We start from the raw sequence: 16,891 nt of genomic DNA, 5'->3' as shown, positions 1-16,891 counted from the left end.
TACAAAGTTAAAATTGAAACTAAAGAGATACCATTTAGAATAGCTTAAAATTGCTAAGTGCTTAATAGTAATATCCAGCAAGAAATGTGTAAAATGACCACAAAGCAAGCTAGAAGATATTATTGAGAGAAATTAACAAAGACTTAAATAAATCCAAAGATGTACTATGTTCATGAATTGGAAGACTCAGGAAAGATGTCAATCTTCCCAAATTGATTTAAATCACAAGAATTTTTTTTTAGGGAGGAATCTTAAATTAATTCTAAAACTTATATAAAAATGTCAAGAACCAAGAATAATTTTTTTCTTTGAAGAAGGAAAAATTAGATTTTACCAATGGGAGAAAATATTTGTACCATATATATAACAAAGGTAGCACACATAAAAATTCCTATAAATTAATATGTAAATGACTTGATTAGCACTCAGCAACAGATATTTACATGGTCAGTATGCATATGAAAAGGTACTCAAACTCATTAGTAGCCAAGAAAATGCAAATTAAAACCACAATATGCTGTCACTACACACCTACCAGAAATGCTAATACATAAGGTTAATGAGGAAGTGAACTATTGTACATTATTGGTGGGACTGTAAATTATTTTAACCACTTTGAGCAATTTTGAATTTTCTACTAAAGTTGAACATAAACATTCCCTGTGGCCCAGCAACTAATTCCTAGGTATGCACAACAGAAATCTATGTACATACGCAACAAAAGACAAGAATACTCAGGCCAGTATTATTCATAATATTAAAAACTAGACACAACTCAAATGTTTTTCCACAGTAGAACGGGTGAATAAATTGTTGCATATTCAGATAACTAAACACTAAATAATAATGAAAATATACAATCTAATGAGTCTCATGATACAGTGGTGAATCGAAGAATAAAGGAGGCATGATGGGATTTCTGAGGTGGCAAAAATGTAATAATGTTCTATTTGTTGGCTTGGGTAATGGCTACAACAGAGGTTCACTTACAATACGTGAACTGTTCGGTACATTTTTGTATGTTGAGTATTTTCTGTATGTGTGCTATAGTTTAATATAGAAAGTTAAAAATAAAATTCAAAACATTATTTCTCTTAAATGTTTAAAACACCCAACAGCACTATATGCAAAATAGTTAAAACAATTTTTATAACTTGTAAATAGCACTAGTTGATACACACATGATACTTACTCTCTTTCATCCACTGTTCTAAGCACTTTACAAATAAAACTCATTCATTTCTCTCAACTATCTAATGAGGCAGATCCTATAAGCACCTTCATCCCATAAATGAGTAGAGAGAAGCCCAGAGAGATTAAATAACTTGCTCAGGATCGTAAGGCTGAAGCACAGTGGATGGTGTCAGGTTCTGCTCACTATAATGCTTCTCAAAGCAAAACTTCTGAAGTTTAAAATGTCAGATTCATCCACTGTAAATGAACTTAAAATGAAGCAATGTTGTTCCTCTCTATATTGGAACGCCTGTGTATACATATTGAGTAGATTGCTTTAACATTTAGAAACTGATACTTTTATGCTTATGTCAATAATTAAAAATGTTTTCTACTAATATCTTTTGAGTGATTAAAGATGAATTCTAAATATAACACATTTCAAACATATAAAAACAATTAAAATTGTCATAAAAAAGTAGGGGTTTAATTAGTGGTAACTTCTGTGAACCTCAATTTCCTTGCCATTGAAATGGGCATAACTAATCCTTTCTTAGCAGAAATAGTCAGAGAATGCAGTGACTTGTCATTTGTGAGACTTTAAAGTCAAAAACACTACATAATTTGCTGAAAATATTATCTAGACTAGACTAGTCCCTGGAATATGCACTCAGGGCTTTAGGTTACAGTTCAGTGCGCCTTAAAAAAAGTTTGATCCTCATTTTTCTCTTCCTGTTTTCCCTTCTCTCTCTCCAGGTAAAATATACAAACTGGATTTTTAAAAATTATATAATATTATTGCCATTTAATTCAATAAATGCATTTGATTTGTTTATTTTTAAACTTTTTACATTAAAGAAGACATTTCAATTAGGCTACGTTTTTCAATTCATTATTTGGGGATTTTTTTTTTGTTGACATAAATAGCACATTAAAAGCTTTTGTATACATTCGTCTTCAAGGACCTTGCCCTAAATTCCTCTGGGCATTTGAGAACAATGTATTAATGAAAAAAAAAAAAAAGGACAATATTTCTCAATTTTTTTATTAATAAGCCATTGAATTTTTTTAAAAAAACAATTAATGATCTCTTAAAATAATTAAATGATTTATAGTGAAAAGTTTAGAATGTCAGTTTTGGTCATTTAAAACTGCTGTCACACAAATCCTTTTTGTCTTATTTTAACTTAAATATTATTCTTTACTCCAAACAATAATAAAGGTCTAGAAAAATAAAAAATAAAAATCACTAGATAATTAAAATGACTAATACTTAACATTTTTCAAATCAAACTAAAAACCAAATTGAAAAAAAAGCTTTCATTTAATTGAAAAAACAAAGAATACTAGTCTCAAAGACATGGAAAAATACTATATCTCTATCACAGGGGGGAAAAAAACCCCACTTTTTTCTTAAATTTAATGACCTTTTCTAAATCAAGGCATTCTTGAGACCTCTGTATTACTGCAGCATCTCCTTCATGAGAATGCTTCTATACTTTTGTGAATGACTGAGTTCTTTCATCTGACTGGACGCAGCTGGCGAGTGGCATCATGAGGAAGGGAAATGAGAGTCTTTTTTTTTTTTTCTCCTGGAAAACCAAGAAATGTATAAATCATATTCGAACTGAAGCATTAGCTTCTTGTATTACTGTATAAACTATATATTTTGATACAAACAGTTTTCTTTGTTGTTTGTGAATAACTGATAGTATAGTACGTTTTAATTTTAAAAGTCTATGATATGTGGTTTCCCAAACACTATTTGGACAATTATAAATTTCGTATATTTAATTAATTAAAAAATTAAATCAAACCGACCAATTCTAAAACAGAAAATTTAGTTTAAATGTTCAAACCAATAAAATATGTATAGTGAAAGATATACATTCAGTTATGGAGAAAGAACTCAAATAGTTAGACATAAATAGACCAAAAAGTGTTCTTAGACACATACGAAAGCTGGAGGGAACTTGGAGCTTAATTAAGTCTCTCATTTTGTACAGTTGGCCCAAAGTTACTCAAGCAGGAGTGAGGAGCTGTATATCTCCTCACTTCCAGAACTCTTAATTCCAGGTCAAGCTGTGTTTCTTAGCTGTGTCAAAGGCATGAGGGAGAATTTCAATAGGATTGAAGGAAGAAGCTAATGAAGCAATTTAAAAACAAAATAGACTTGTTTCTTCCTCTACTTTTTAATTTTTATCTCAACTTTAAATATCATACAATAATAATATCTTTAATTTTCTCCATTGTAAATATAATTTTATGCGGAGAAAAGTTGAACAATTATAAGGTATATACATGTATAGTAGTCTTTTCCCGTCCCATACTCAAAGTTCTCCTCCCAGAGGCAGCCATTGTTAAGTTTTTTTATTTGAATTTCCAGAACTTTTCTCATTATGTATGAAAGTGTATATGCAGTCATACAGACATCGATGTACCTTTTTTTCCACTTAATACATCTTGAAAATCATTCCAGACTTGTGCATGTAGTTCTACTTCAGTGTTTTAAATAACTATATGATATCCTATTATATGGATTTAAAATAATGTATTTAACAACTCACTTATTACTGAGTTCAGAGAGTTTCTGATTTTTTATATTATAAACAGTGCAAAAATGAACAAAATTTGATATGTTCTTAGACTAAGATTTACTAGGGTCAAAATAATATGTAAAACATCAACTATTTGGTATTGACCAATCCAGGCATATGTCAACCTCCTTCTGTCTACACCTGGACCCATGGAAACATCCCTCACAACAGAGTAGCCCTGGACCCCATCTCCTATCCCAGGAGATAAAGGAATGAATGGTCTTAGAACTTGAAACTTACACATGTCCTTCAGTATACTTAAGTCATATAAACCATTTTTTTGAACGGGATCCTACTTTTGTATGTCTGGGACAGTGGGCAAGTAAGGACGATTCACATCATCTAAAAAGGGTATTTTATATATTTCTTATTTATATGTTAATTGTGAAAATGTAAAATACAAATGGTATTAGTAAGAATACAATCCGACCAGGGATTTCAGTGAGAAATTTTATGCAAATTTACTAACCAACTGAAAAGAAAAACTAAGACAAGCATTACTCAAAAGCATTTCACAAAAGGAAACTCCATCAAAATCTCATTTCCAATCTTAATTTTTTCCATCTTTCCATTACAAAGGCAAGAAAGGGAGAAAAGAGAGAGAGGGAAGAAGGGACCAAGGAAAGGAGGGTGACAGGAAGGAAGGGAGGGAGGGAGGAAGGAAGGAAGGAAGGTTAAATGTATGACATAAACTCTTTTGTACTGGTATATTGGCTGAGGCTATTATTTTCATATTTCTACACGATATGTGAATAAAAATGTATTAAAGCATTCATGCAAGGATTTAGATTTTCAAATATTGGGGTATTTATACATTAGTATATTAAGAATTATACATTGTTTTAATTGATTTCTGTGTTTTTGTGTCATGTTATTTTTAAGTTTACCATGAACTACAAATCCTGCTCTCTGTTTTCCATGCTTGAGCTGTTAACTATGAAACTTTACCCAGAAGAGATGCCAGCAGGAATGCTCTGGTCTATTTGGATCCCACCAATGTCTGGATTAGGGTAACTGAATTATATTAAATCCTACCAGGAAGATGAAGCATCCACCCTGTACCATTGGGACAAAGTCTCAGAGCAGATACTCAATGGACAACCAATTCACCAAAAATTTTTCTTCTGAGGCTTCCTCCAACTTAGTTATCAACATGTTTTCAGTTACTCTCTAAAGAGACCAGAATTGGAATTGAGGAGATATTAAGTGAAATAATATAGAAAATTTAGGACAGTGATTGGCACTTAGGAAGAAGATACTTGCCATGTAACATTAAAGTCCCCAGCTACAATGAACATAAAGTATGTCCCTTTACTGCCATGGAGAAGCACATCAGCATAGGAGGAGAGAAATTGGGCAAAGATAGGTGACCTTCTATGGAGAGTAATCATCCTCCTAGGAAAAAATACTCCAAAACCTAGAGCCTCGTTTTGTTTTTGTAGAGCAATAAGAGTATTTTGGAGGTAAAATTATATAAATCTAAACAATTGAGTAAAAGCGAACTATAAAAGAAAGTGGTAGAAATAAAGGTTGGGAGACATGGAAGAATGAAAACAAATTAATGCTAATGCATCAACATTAATTTTGTCAGGGTAAAACACAAAATTGGGAAAGGAGAAAGGCATCCTAGAAGTGTTCTAACAGACTCGCTTTAATGATGATGAAACTGAGGCCACTGAAGTTTAAGAAATTTGCCTTAATTCACACAGGTGATCTCTGGAAGTTCTGGGCTACTATGTGAGGTTTCCTGATACCAAGGGCATTTCTCATGACACCACGCTGCACCAACTTTCAAGCCCATCACATTTTGTGAACCTTTCTTATTTGTATGCAATGGCTGCTGGCATCTGGAGCTGCTGTCAAAGTTCTCAAAGGACTCCTACTTTCCATAACTCCTAGTGGTTTCAAGTTCAAGTGATGATAGAGATGATACCAATGCAGTGATTTAGTTCACCCTCCCAGGCCTGTACAGTAACTTAATCAACCAACCAATTTATATTTTTAAGAAAACCATCACAAATATATTATTTCAAAAGAATGGCAATGTCTTCAACTGATCACATTAAAGCTCACACTAATAGAAATAAATAAATAGATAGAAAATTTAGTTTTTCTTGAATTTCAGTTTGTATAAAGTCGCCTTTTCTATTTCATTTTTTTCATTAGGACCTCCCTTCCAAACTCTCCTTTGTTTTTCCATTTGTCTGCAAAGACTCCACTATTTGTTTATATGTTCAATTAGAATATAAGTTTATTGGAGGTGAGAATCATCTCTTCGCTATCTTTTTATTCATTTCACATCAACAGGTATAGATAGTCCTTCACATGTTGAAAGCATAAAGTAATGTTTTTGAATACAGGTTTGACACTTTCATATTTATCTATAAATGGAATTTTTAAAGAACTCCCAGTTGAAGGTAAGAATACTATAAAAAGTTTGATCTAAAAAAGATTGCTGGAAATAACCCAACACAACCAGTTTGTTTTACAAATGGTGAAACTGAAGTTAAGTGGCTCAGAGTCAGTCATCCAACTAGTTAGAGCCTGAATGAGGATGGCTACCCCATCCTGTCTCTCTTGGCTCTTTTTTTTGTTTTTGTTTTTGTTTTTAATGTGTTCCTTTCAGTCACTTTCAAAATACAAATTAACTCATCTAGAAACATGATTCTTAGGAAACTATAAACACCTTGATATTGCACTAGCACTAGAATTTTGACACATTTCGCTCTGTGTATTCAAATCTCTAACAATGTCTGGTACACAGCAGATATTCAGTTACTCAGTTTGGATTCTCATCCCTTTTTCCCTTCTCTGCCCTAAATTTCCATATTAACTACTTTAAAGATAGCAAATTCACCAAGTAGGAATTATCTAGAGAGTCAAAATTAGCCTGTTGGCAAAGCCATCTAGGATGCTTATACTGACCCCAAGGCTGTTCCCACAGGAATGATGGAAGTACTCTCCAAGGTGTGTTCTTAGGTGAAATAGAGATATCACCATAGGGAGGCGTTGATATAGAGGGTCTCATGGCATTTCTGAAAGCTAAACCCCTTCTTCGTCAGCCCAATGTGCCTCCCAGAAGAGAGATTCTACTTGCTTGTAGACTTCTTTGGGATACATGAGCTGAATCCATGGGATAGTGGATTCTTTGGGTAAGAATTTCTGTACATTCAGAGTCTCCCAATATGTTATCCCCTAGAAGTCATTGTGAGTTGAATTACATAGAATATCATTAGCTTTTGTATTGAGATATTCTGGTCTATTCTGATTCTTAATTTTGACGGTTCCCTTTATTATAGTGAAGCTCTTTTAGTCTTGCTTGGGATTAATTTATCACCTAAAAAACTTCTTCCAATACCATGTTCTGTGAGTTGGCAAGCAGATTCCCCTGTGATTTGAGCTTGTCTAAACACAAATTGATTCTGGATGACTAATTTTCAGGTGTTACATTCCCACCTTGGGAAAACTTGGTCATCATACTTTTGCATCTGTTTGGAGTAAAAAGCCTTTGGTTGGAAATAATGCAAGTCAATATTGGGAATGCCCTCCTTTCTACCATTGATGTGTTGATTTCTAGATTATATTTTAGGCTGGACTAACATTTTTCAAAGACAGTCAAATATGCTATATTTGAAAATCATTTCAACAATTTACAGTATATGAAGGGTAGTAAATTCTAAGTGACATTTTAACTAGGCACTTATTGAGAGCTGACAATGGGTAGCTTTGTGCTGAACACTGTGTAAGGCATTAAAAGATGTACTGGTACAATCATGTTCCCTAAATTGATGTCTATTCCTGACATATCTTGGATTTTCTGCCCTTGCCCTAAGTAACTTAATTCAAAAAAGAGTTTCAGCTAATTTGCTGACACATTGTCAACCACTGATGTCTCATGTTGTTCAATTGAGTCAGTATACTCAAATAGGACAGCTTACAGTGTCAGGTAAAAATCCTTATAACGAGGATACGGGCTTTGGAGTTGAAACTAGTTAACGCTGGGCTTCTAGTTGAGACAAAAAGCAACTTCATTTTATTAGAGAAATTGTCAATCAAGAAGAAACTACTGACACCCGTCTTTGTTTCACCAGTCAATAATAAAAGATAAAGCAGAGGAAATGGAGGAGCTGCAGTTAGGCATTTGCAACACACAAAGTCCTTGTTTTCCAACTAGGCGCTGCAGAAAAGCAATTGTCCATTCACAGCACATCCTCTGCATTTCAGAGCTAATATTTTTGCAGTTCTTAATTTGTTACATTACAGTCTTATGCAGTTAATTTTGTTAACCCTTTGAAATGCATTGTTTGATATCTTGCTTAATATTGCTGCTATATGACCCAGTTTTTAAAATTTTCTGTTTCTCGACGTTGAAAACAGAAACCTTTAAAAAATTCAAGTAAGAAATTTTGGAAACAGTAACAGTGTCAAATAATCCTGTCTTACTTGCCATTGCATAACTTCGAGAATGGTAATAAGGAAATCCATGTCAACCATATATTACTTGAATTGCGTTTACAAAAATCGACTCCGGAATGCTTTTAAGCAGGGGTCCCCCTCAACACATATTAATAATGTGACACTGGAAACAACATAAGCCTTGTGTTTCGTTGCCCTGCTTCCTGCAGCAGTTAGTGTGTTTATTGTATATGAATGCATATGCCTACCTTCCGGTGCAGAGATTTACTCTAACATTTTAATAGTCAGTCTGGCTAGAGCACATGAATCTATAAATGATTAATTAGTCCCCAGGCTCAATCACTTAAGTCCCTAATTAAATATCTCACTCTGCTTTCAACTATTGTAAGAAAATATAATTAGCAAATTTGCAGTGCTAATAAAGAACTTTTTATTTTCCTTTATAAATAATAAGATCTAAATCACTGATCAGTGCCTACATCTTCCCTATTGACTTCTACATGCACAACATTTTTTAAAAAATGCAACAAGGTGGTAAAGTGCATTTTCCTTAAGAATTCATTTTTCTAACACACCGCTATCGGTTTTTCTACCTTCATTCTCATTACCAGCTTCTTCCTCTCTTCCTACTAATTTCTTCAGATAAGTCTGTTATCAACCAACATGACAAACTCTAGAAAAACAGTGATTTTCTTTCCCCCTCTTCCGCAACCCTCACCCATCTCTTTACCAATATTTTCCAATCTTGTCCCACCAAAAAGGAAAATGACCCAACTCTAAGATTTACATTGGAGAAGAAATATTGCATTCATTTAAAAAGAAGAAGAAGAAGAAAAAGAAGAAAGAAAGAACGCAGCACTCTTCAGTTGGGACTCAAAGTGCTGTGGAAATGCCCGAGTCTCATTAGGCTGCTTGGGATGAAATGGTTAATTCAGAGTAAGTGATAATGTTTAGTCAGTTCTCCCAGAAAAAGGAAGGAAATTCAAAAGCTGGTTGCTGTAGTAACAATCACACACCAAAAAATATATATGTACAGGTTCATTTTAAATAAAACTCCTGCCATCTCTCTGTGATTCTGCTCTCTCAAGAAAAATGAGCTTGCCGGTTAAATTTGTTGTACCTACCTCAACCATTAAACAAGACATTTAACCATAGTGGCAGTTCTGTGACCTTTGAATGCCGTGAAATCTCTGAGCGGTGCTGCTTGTTCATGAAGACTTGTGCTGCAGAATCCAGCAACTTCATCCAGGATTAGGAATATAATTAAGTAAGAAAAAAAAAAAAAAAAAAGAAAGAAAGAAACGCAAAAGCACACAGAGAGATCGAGAAAGAAGGAAGGTGGAAAAAGAGATTCTCTCTGGGCGAGTACACCACTTTTCTCCCAGACAAGTGCTGGGACAGAGCCCAGCCTGCTGCAGTGCCCAGACCCACCGACTGGCTGGGGGAGCAGGCAGCCGGCCTGCTAGGCTGGGAGGTGCTGTCAGTTGCCACAGGCAAGGAAAAGCAGAGACCAATCGGCTTCAACTCTGGCAGCTTACTGGAGTGGAGCCTTTTCTGTTTATGTTTCCTCATTTCAAGAGTGACGTCAAAGGGTTTAGTTTTTCCTCTGCATGTGCTATTAATTTTAAAGTCCTGTACTATGGGAAGAATGTGTGTGTGCCTGTGGTTAGCGTGGGCACCCCACTCTCAGGAGAACTCAAGAAACATTTTCTATATTCAGGAATAAATTTAAAAAAAATTTAAATACCTCGTGGTGAGAGGTGTATCAAAAACACATACACGAAACAGACAAAAACTCTGAGTTAAATTATAGCAGCAAAATTTATATTTTTTCCAAATGTGAGTATAGGTACATATGCCCACTTTACAGCTGTTGTTTATTTTCAATTTAATTTATTTTTACCCTTACCGAAAAATGAGTTGTTACTTAATTTTGATAGCCATGAATGCACAGCTGAGCAAATGAGCTGGTGAACAATATCATGTGAAGTGAAAAATAGAAATTATGTGTATGCTGCTGATCCCCACTTTTCTATCTTTCCCCCAGTTTATGTGGTGAAGCATCGGGATTATTCAGGCTAGGGAGATCCCTCCTGCACGCCCCACAGGGAGTCATTCAAGAAGCAGGGCACGGTGATGCCATACAGGCATGCCTGGGGTATCAGCATGTTCTCTCTCAAAGTGTGTGAAGGTACAGTTATTTAAGGATACTTCCTCTACCAGGAGCCCCAGCTTATCCCTGTATTTCTCTTCCCACACTCGAAAGCTCAGTGGTGGCCATCTGTTGTTTCTGCTTCCCCCATAGCCTCTCCCTTCTACCCCCCTTCCACTCCCCACCTCATTCTGCTAACAGAAACTCTTTTTTTTCTCTTTTAGAAACTTTCCTCCCTCTATCTATGGATTGCACAGCCTTCTCCACAAACCTCACCCCCTATGACAGAATTATAAGGAACATGTGACCCAGACTGGCCAATCGGATTTCTCTATTGTTCTAGACACAGAACATGTTTTAGGGGTAGGCACATCATTCAAGAAAGCCAGAGTCCTTTTTCAAATATTTATACCGATTCTTAGAGAATGAAGGCATTTATATCTTTCTAAGATCCTATATGCTAGGGTTAATCAAGCCTGCAGTTGTAGGGGTTCATTTTTGATGTTGAGGATACAGCAGTGAACAAAACAGGTATTATCTGCTTTCATGTAGTTTATATTTTGAATAAGGGTGAAGACAGGCAACAAAAATAAGTAAATATGTAATGTCACTTGTTAATAAGGCTTTCAAAATAAAAGAAAGTAATGACAAAGAGTAGAGTGTGTGTTGTTCATGTGCTTGTATTTGCTGTTTTAGGTTTAATGATCAGAGAAGTACTCTGACAGAGCAATTTTGAGCCGAGTCCTGAATGAAGTGAAGAAGTAGGTCATGTGTGTCTCTGTATTCCCAACAGAGGAAGTAGTGTAAAAACTTAAGACAGGTGAATGCTTGGCATATGCAAGGCACAAAAAGGGTAATGGAGTAGCTGGAAGAGAAGGAGCAAAGGGAAGGAATGAATATAGGGAGATATATCTGGAATAATACCAGGAATATCTTATAGGCCACATAAATGATTTAGACTTTGTTCTGAGATGAAAAACTGATTCAGAGTGTTTTAAACTAAAGAATGCTAATGATTTGATGTAAATTCTAAAGGGATTTTCTATCCTGTATGGAAAACAGACTCTAGGGCAGCAAGAGTAGAAGAAGGAGACCAATAATGATGCCAATGCAATAATGCAATAATGGCTTGAACTTGGGTGAAACCAGTGGAGAAGAGATGATAGCCAGATTCTGGAGGGGTGTGTGTGTGTGTGTATGTGTGTGTGTGTGCGCGCGTGTGCATGTGTGTTTGCATATACAATTGTCAGGATTTCAAGATGTGGAGTGTGAGAAAAAGAGAGGAACCAAGAATAATTCCTAGGGTCCTGGCTTGAGCCAACTAGAATATAGTTGCCACTTACTGATATGAGGAAGACTGGGAGAAGAACCTTGTATTTGGGTGAAATAAAGAGTGGTTCTGGGCCCTCATTCAATAAAAACAAATACTTATTGATTGCCTACTCTGTACCAAGCACTGTTCTAAGTGCTGAATGTAAAGCAATCAAACAACAAACAACAAATAAACAAATACAAAAGCCCTTCCCCTCATGAAACTCTAATTTTCCGAGGGGAGACAGACCATAACAATAAATTATAAACTTATATAGGCATTTAATAATGATAATCTTGTGAAGAAAAAAAGACAGTGACCAGTGGCTAGAAATGGTTGGCTTCTGATTGTATTTTGGTGTTAGAGACAATAGGATTTGTTCAATGGATTGGATGCTAGGTATAATAAGGCAGGGAGATTAGTGAGAGAAGCCAATAACATCTCTAAAATTTTGAGTGCCATCTATCAGAAGAACGGAGCTAGCATTGACCAATAGAGAAGAATGAGTTTTGTGGGGAAGACGAAGAGTTTGACAGTGAATACGCATGTTACCTTTGCCTATAAGATATCCACGTGGAGACAGTGGGTTGGTAGTTGAACATACAAGCCTGGATTCCAGGGGACAGTATAGGATTATGGATATAAATTTGAAAGTCATTTTATATGCATGGTATTTAAAGTCATGAGACTGGATGAGATTATGAGGGGAATGCATACAGATGAAAAACTCTAGGCAGTCTAAGATTAGGTAGTTAGAATAAGCACCAGTGAAGGAGACCAAAAAAGAACCTCCAAGAAATAAGAAAAAAACCTGAGTGGGTGATACCTTGGAAACCAAATGAAATTTCCAATTTTTGGCTTTGTAAAATGAAAGTTAAATGGAGACTGAGAACTGAGCCTGGAGTTTAGAATGTGTAATAATTTGTACCCTTGACAGAATCAGGTTCAGTACAGTAGAAAGGGTGAAAAATCAACCGAGAATGGAGGAAAAATTGGGAACAGACAGTATTGGCAATTCTCTCGAGGTGTTTTTCCCAAAGGGAGCAGAGAAATGGGGTAGTGATTGGAAGGGAGGGTGGAATCAGGGGAGCATTTTTAACATGGTAAAAATATCAGCATTTTGCATGCTGAAAAAAATGATCCAGTTGAAAGGAATATTAGTGCTGCAGAAGAAAGAGGAGAAAATTGTTAGAACACAAATGAAGTGTATGATACCCAGAATGGTCTGCCACTCTCTAATCCCAGAAACTTACGAATATGCTATAGTACATGGCAAAAGGGAATTTGCAGATATATTTGAAATTATTGATCTTAAAAGAAGAGGATTGTTCTGGATCATCTGGGTGTGCTCAGTATAATACATGAGCCTTTAAAAGCAGAGAATTTTCTCTAGCTGAAAGTGGAAGAGAGATGCAGCAGCAGCAGGAGTTGGAGAAATTTCAAATATCAGAACTATCCAACGTGCTATTACTGGCTTCGAGATGCAGGACCCATGTGCACGGACCAGAGTGAGAGGCCTCTAGTAGCTCAGGGCTGCCCCCAGCTGACAGCCAGTAAGGAAACAGTCACCTCAGTCCCACAACCACAAGGAATTGGATTCCTCCAATAACCTGAATGAACTTGAAAAGGGATTCTTTCCCTGAGCCTTGAGAAAGAAGCACAGCCCTGCTGACATCTTGTTCTCAGTCTTGTGAGATTCTAAGCAGAGTACTTAGGCAAGCTTACCTACGAATTCAAGAACAAAGTTTGTGTTAATTAGTTGCAGCAGTGATGGAACAGTGATACAGAGTGACTGGTTTTAGAAAGCCGCCTGGATGATTCACCTATTGAAGCAGAAGAAAAGGTAGAGTCAATGGTCGAGGTACCGCTAGGTGGGCTATGATGGTAGTACAAGATTGTACAAGTTCTCTGTGACTTCCAATTTCTCAGTGAAGTAGAAATGAGGAGTATAGGCTAAGAGAGAGGTTAGGAGAAGTGGCAGAGGTATGAGGAGAGACAATGTGAAATAGTCATCCAGGACAATAAAGAGCAGAAATTATCAGAGAAGTATAATATGAAGTCCAACGAAACTAAGGGCCTACTTAAGTTTAGTCATCATGAATTAAAGTGATATCAGACAGCATGTTACCTCTACAATATTTGTGAAACACTTAAACAGAAATGTCATATGGGCAGTTTAAAGAGCCGAGGGCAAATAAAATAGTATTGAAAGCCATGGGAGGGCATGAAATCACTTGGGGAATGGGAATAGTCTTGAAGTCTGAACTCTGGATCTTCCAGTGTTTAGATCTTGGGAAATTCGAGATGACCCAACAAAGGAGACCAAAAGGAATAGCTACAGAGGTAAATGAACAACCAAGATGGTAGTCTCTCAGAAGTCAAGTTCTAACAGTAAGTGCTATGGACCGCATTGTGTTTCCCTAATTCATATATTGGAGCCCTACACCCCATGTGACTATATTTGGAGATATAGTAATGAGGTAATTAAGATTAAACGAGGTCTTAAGAGTGGTACCATGATCCGATAGGTCTTGTGCCCATATAAGAAGAGGAACAAACACCAGAGCTCTCTCTACCATGTGAAGATAGAGCCAAAAGGCAACTGTTTGCAATCCAGGAGAAGTCTCACCAGACACCAAGTCTGCTGATGCTTTGATGTTGGACTTCCAGTTTCCAGAAGTATGAAGAAATAATTTATGTTGTTTAAGTACAACCCAAGTGGACAAATACAGTCAGTTCTGTAAGTCAATGAATTCTCTTTATTGCTTGCAGCCATCTAAGTTGGCTTTCTGTTACTCATAACAGGAAGAGTCTTAACAAGTTCAATAGACAGTGTCAGTGTTTTCTACAAATGACTGTCAACTCTCCTCTCCCTGATATAAATATCTCACCACATGCAACCCGAGAAAACTTTAAGGGTATCTATATCTATGTCTCTATCTACATCAATATATCTAATCATTTCTGCCACTCTCAGTAATATCCATCTAAGATGATTGTTTAAAGTGTTAACTGGTTTTTGAGACACAATTATCTAATACGTACTTTAGAGCGTTCTTTGAAACAAAACATTTGATGTAACTACATTTTTGCAATTTATTAGTTATAAAAATTATCTAAAAGGAACTACTTTATTTCAGCCTCTTCATTTTCTTCCCAAATCCTCTTCTTAAATAGTCCATGACTCATGGAAATGACCACTCCTAGTCATTTCCTTTCCTTTATAATCCAACTCTCTATTTTCTCTATTAATGGGATAGAAAATATGATTGTTCTCTTGCTGCATCTCTAGGAAGATAAACTTTTTAGTGGCTTTACAGATATTATATTTGTTGAAGAAATATTTACTGAATATATAATATTGGCTGAATCCAGTGGCATATGCTCAACATACTATTGGGGTTGACAGAGATCAATAGATGTGAACTCTTCCTTTAAAAGTCATATACTTGGTTTCAAGTGTAAGACACATATGCTTATAATAATGATAAAAGAAAAGGTACAACAATATCTCTAAAGATGGAAAAGATGTAATGGAAATTTAAATAAAGGTAAGATTATTTCCATAAGAGAAAATTGGGGAAGACTTTGCATAACGTTGGAGATTTCATTTGTCCTAAGCCAGCAAGACACATGTCATGTTGAGGGGCTGACCTGTAGGTTAAGTATAATGGGAGTATAGGATATGGAAAAGGAATAATATATTGTGACCCCAACATGGCAGATTGGTGCGAAATTATAGAAAATTAAGTCTGGAATATGAACTTTACTTAGTAGGGAATAAGAGATTATTGTTTGTGAGAAGGGAATTAAAATAGCAGTAGTGTGTTCTTATTACCAAAATAGTCTGGTGCTGAATATAGACCATTAAACATGTTATTACAATACAATGGAATGAGTAATGTGATAGGGGAAATTCAGGGTGTATACAGGAGAGAAATCAACACCAGATTTTTAGCTCAATAAAAACTTCTCCCTGAAGACAATGACATCTCAGATGAGGTCTCCAGGATAAGTGAAAGGTACTCTGGTGAATAGAGGAATACCTAAGATGAGTAAGAGATACTCCAATAAAAAGAGAGGGTGTTGGGATGCAAAAGTGTTGCATGCCGAGACGGGAACATTTACAAAGACAGACAAGTGAATATGAGCATAATTCACTCCAGAGACCAAAATAAGTTTGGTTTGGCTAGAGTGATAAGAAGTGAAGACAATACATGATCTTTTAATCATATTAAGAAATTGGGACTTTATTCCAAGAGAAATAGTAATATATTGAAGAGTTTTAAACAATAAAGGACATGATCAAACTTGTATTCTGAAATATTACTTTGACAAGGTGGAGACCAGGAGAAGGAAGTGCAGAGACAGGAAGATCAGGAGGGAAAGTATGGTGGCTTGGAACAGGGTGGAGGTACTGTGGAAGAAGAGATATGAGCAGATTTAACAGTTGTTTAGGAAATGCCATCAATAGAATTTGGTGATAGATTGAGAGTAAAAGATGAGAGATTTGCTATGGGATGAGAATAAAGAATGGGACAATCAGTATGACGCTCAAGTTTTAGGCATGACAAATGGGTGCCACTTTATTGAGTTAGGTCTGACAGGGAAGATGATAAGTTTAGTTTTGAACTTAACATCAAAGTGTTGATGGATATGTTGTTATGAGACTCAGCAGAAAAACCTAGACTAGAAAAACAGTTTTGAGTATCATCATATTGGTGACATAAGTCATATGAGCTAATGGGATCGTTCAGGAAGTCTGCCCAGCATACGAATAGAAGAGGATCTGGGAAAAAACAAAAGGGACCTCGGTATGTAGGAGATAGACAAGAGACACTTATAAAAATATAGACAAAGACTGCAACATAAAAAGAAGAAAAGAGAATATGGTGCCACTAAATCTAAGGAAAATTATATTTAAAAATGTAAAACGTAGCCAACAATGTTAAATCTACTGAAAGGGAAATGCAACACCTTTTACAGCTATTAAATAGCTATAAAATCTAAAATATTATGGTATTGGTGTAGGTGCAAATAAATTTTTTAAAAAAATGATGGAACAGAATAAAATCTAAAAGTGAATCAATGTGTATACCAAAACTTAGTGCATGATAAAGTTAGTGTTTAAAATGAGCGGAGAAAGAATGGACTTAGTTAATGATGTTGGGACAAAGCTAGTCCTTTGTGAAATACAAAATACAAACAAGTTAAACTTAGATTCATTCCAAAATCCATTTA

General features: G+C 35.6%; 1 protein-coding gene across 1 annotated transcript in view; it reads right to left on the bottom strand.

Annotated features, from left to right (window-relative positions):
• PDE7B (phosphodiesterase 7B) overlaps positions 1-9,729 on the bottom strand; it is a 276,538-nt gene extending 266,809 nt beyond the window's left edge. The window contains exon 1 of the mRNA XM_036221959.1: positions 9,311-9,729. Coding sequence (XP_036077852.1) covers positions 9,311-9,331 — 21 coding nt within the window. The 5' untranslated portion in view covers positions 9,332-9,729. The remainder of the gene's footprint in view (positions 1-9,310) is intronic.
• Between the last annotated feature and the right edge of the window lie 7,162 nt (positions 9,730-16,891).

Source organism: Rousettus aegyptiacus, unplaced genomic scaffold (assembly GCF_014176215.1).
Source record: "Rousettus aegyptiacus isolate mRouAeg1 unplaced genomic scaffold, mRouAeg1.p scaffold_m13_p_1, whole genome shotgun sequence".
Classification (NCBI taxonomy): Eukaryota; Metazoa; Chordata; class Mammalia; order Chiroptera; family Pteropodidae; genus Rousettus; species Rousettus aegyptiacus.
The sequence above is the reverse complement of the archived record's forward strand: the minus strand, read 5'-3'. Positions and strand labels throughout refer to the sequence as shown.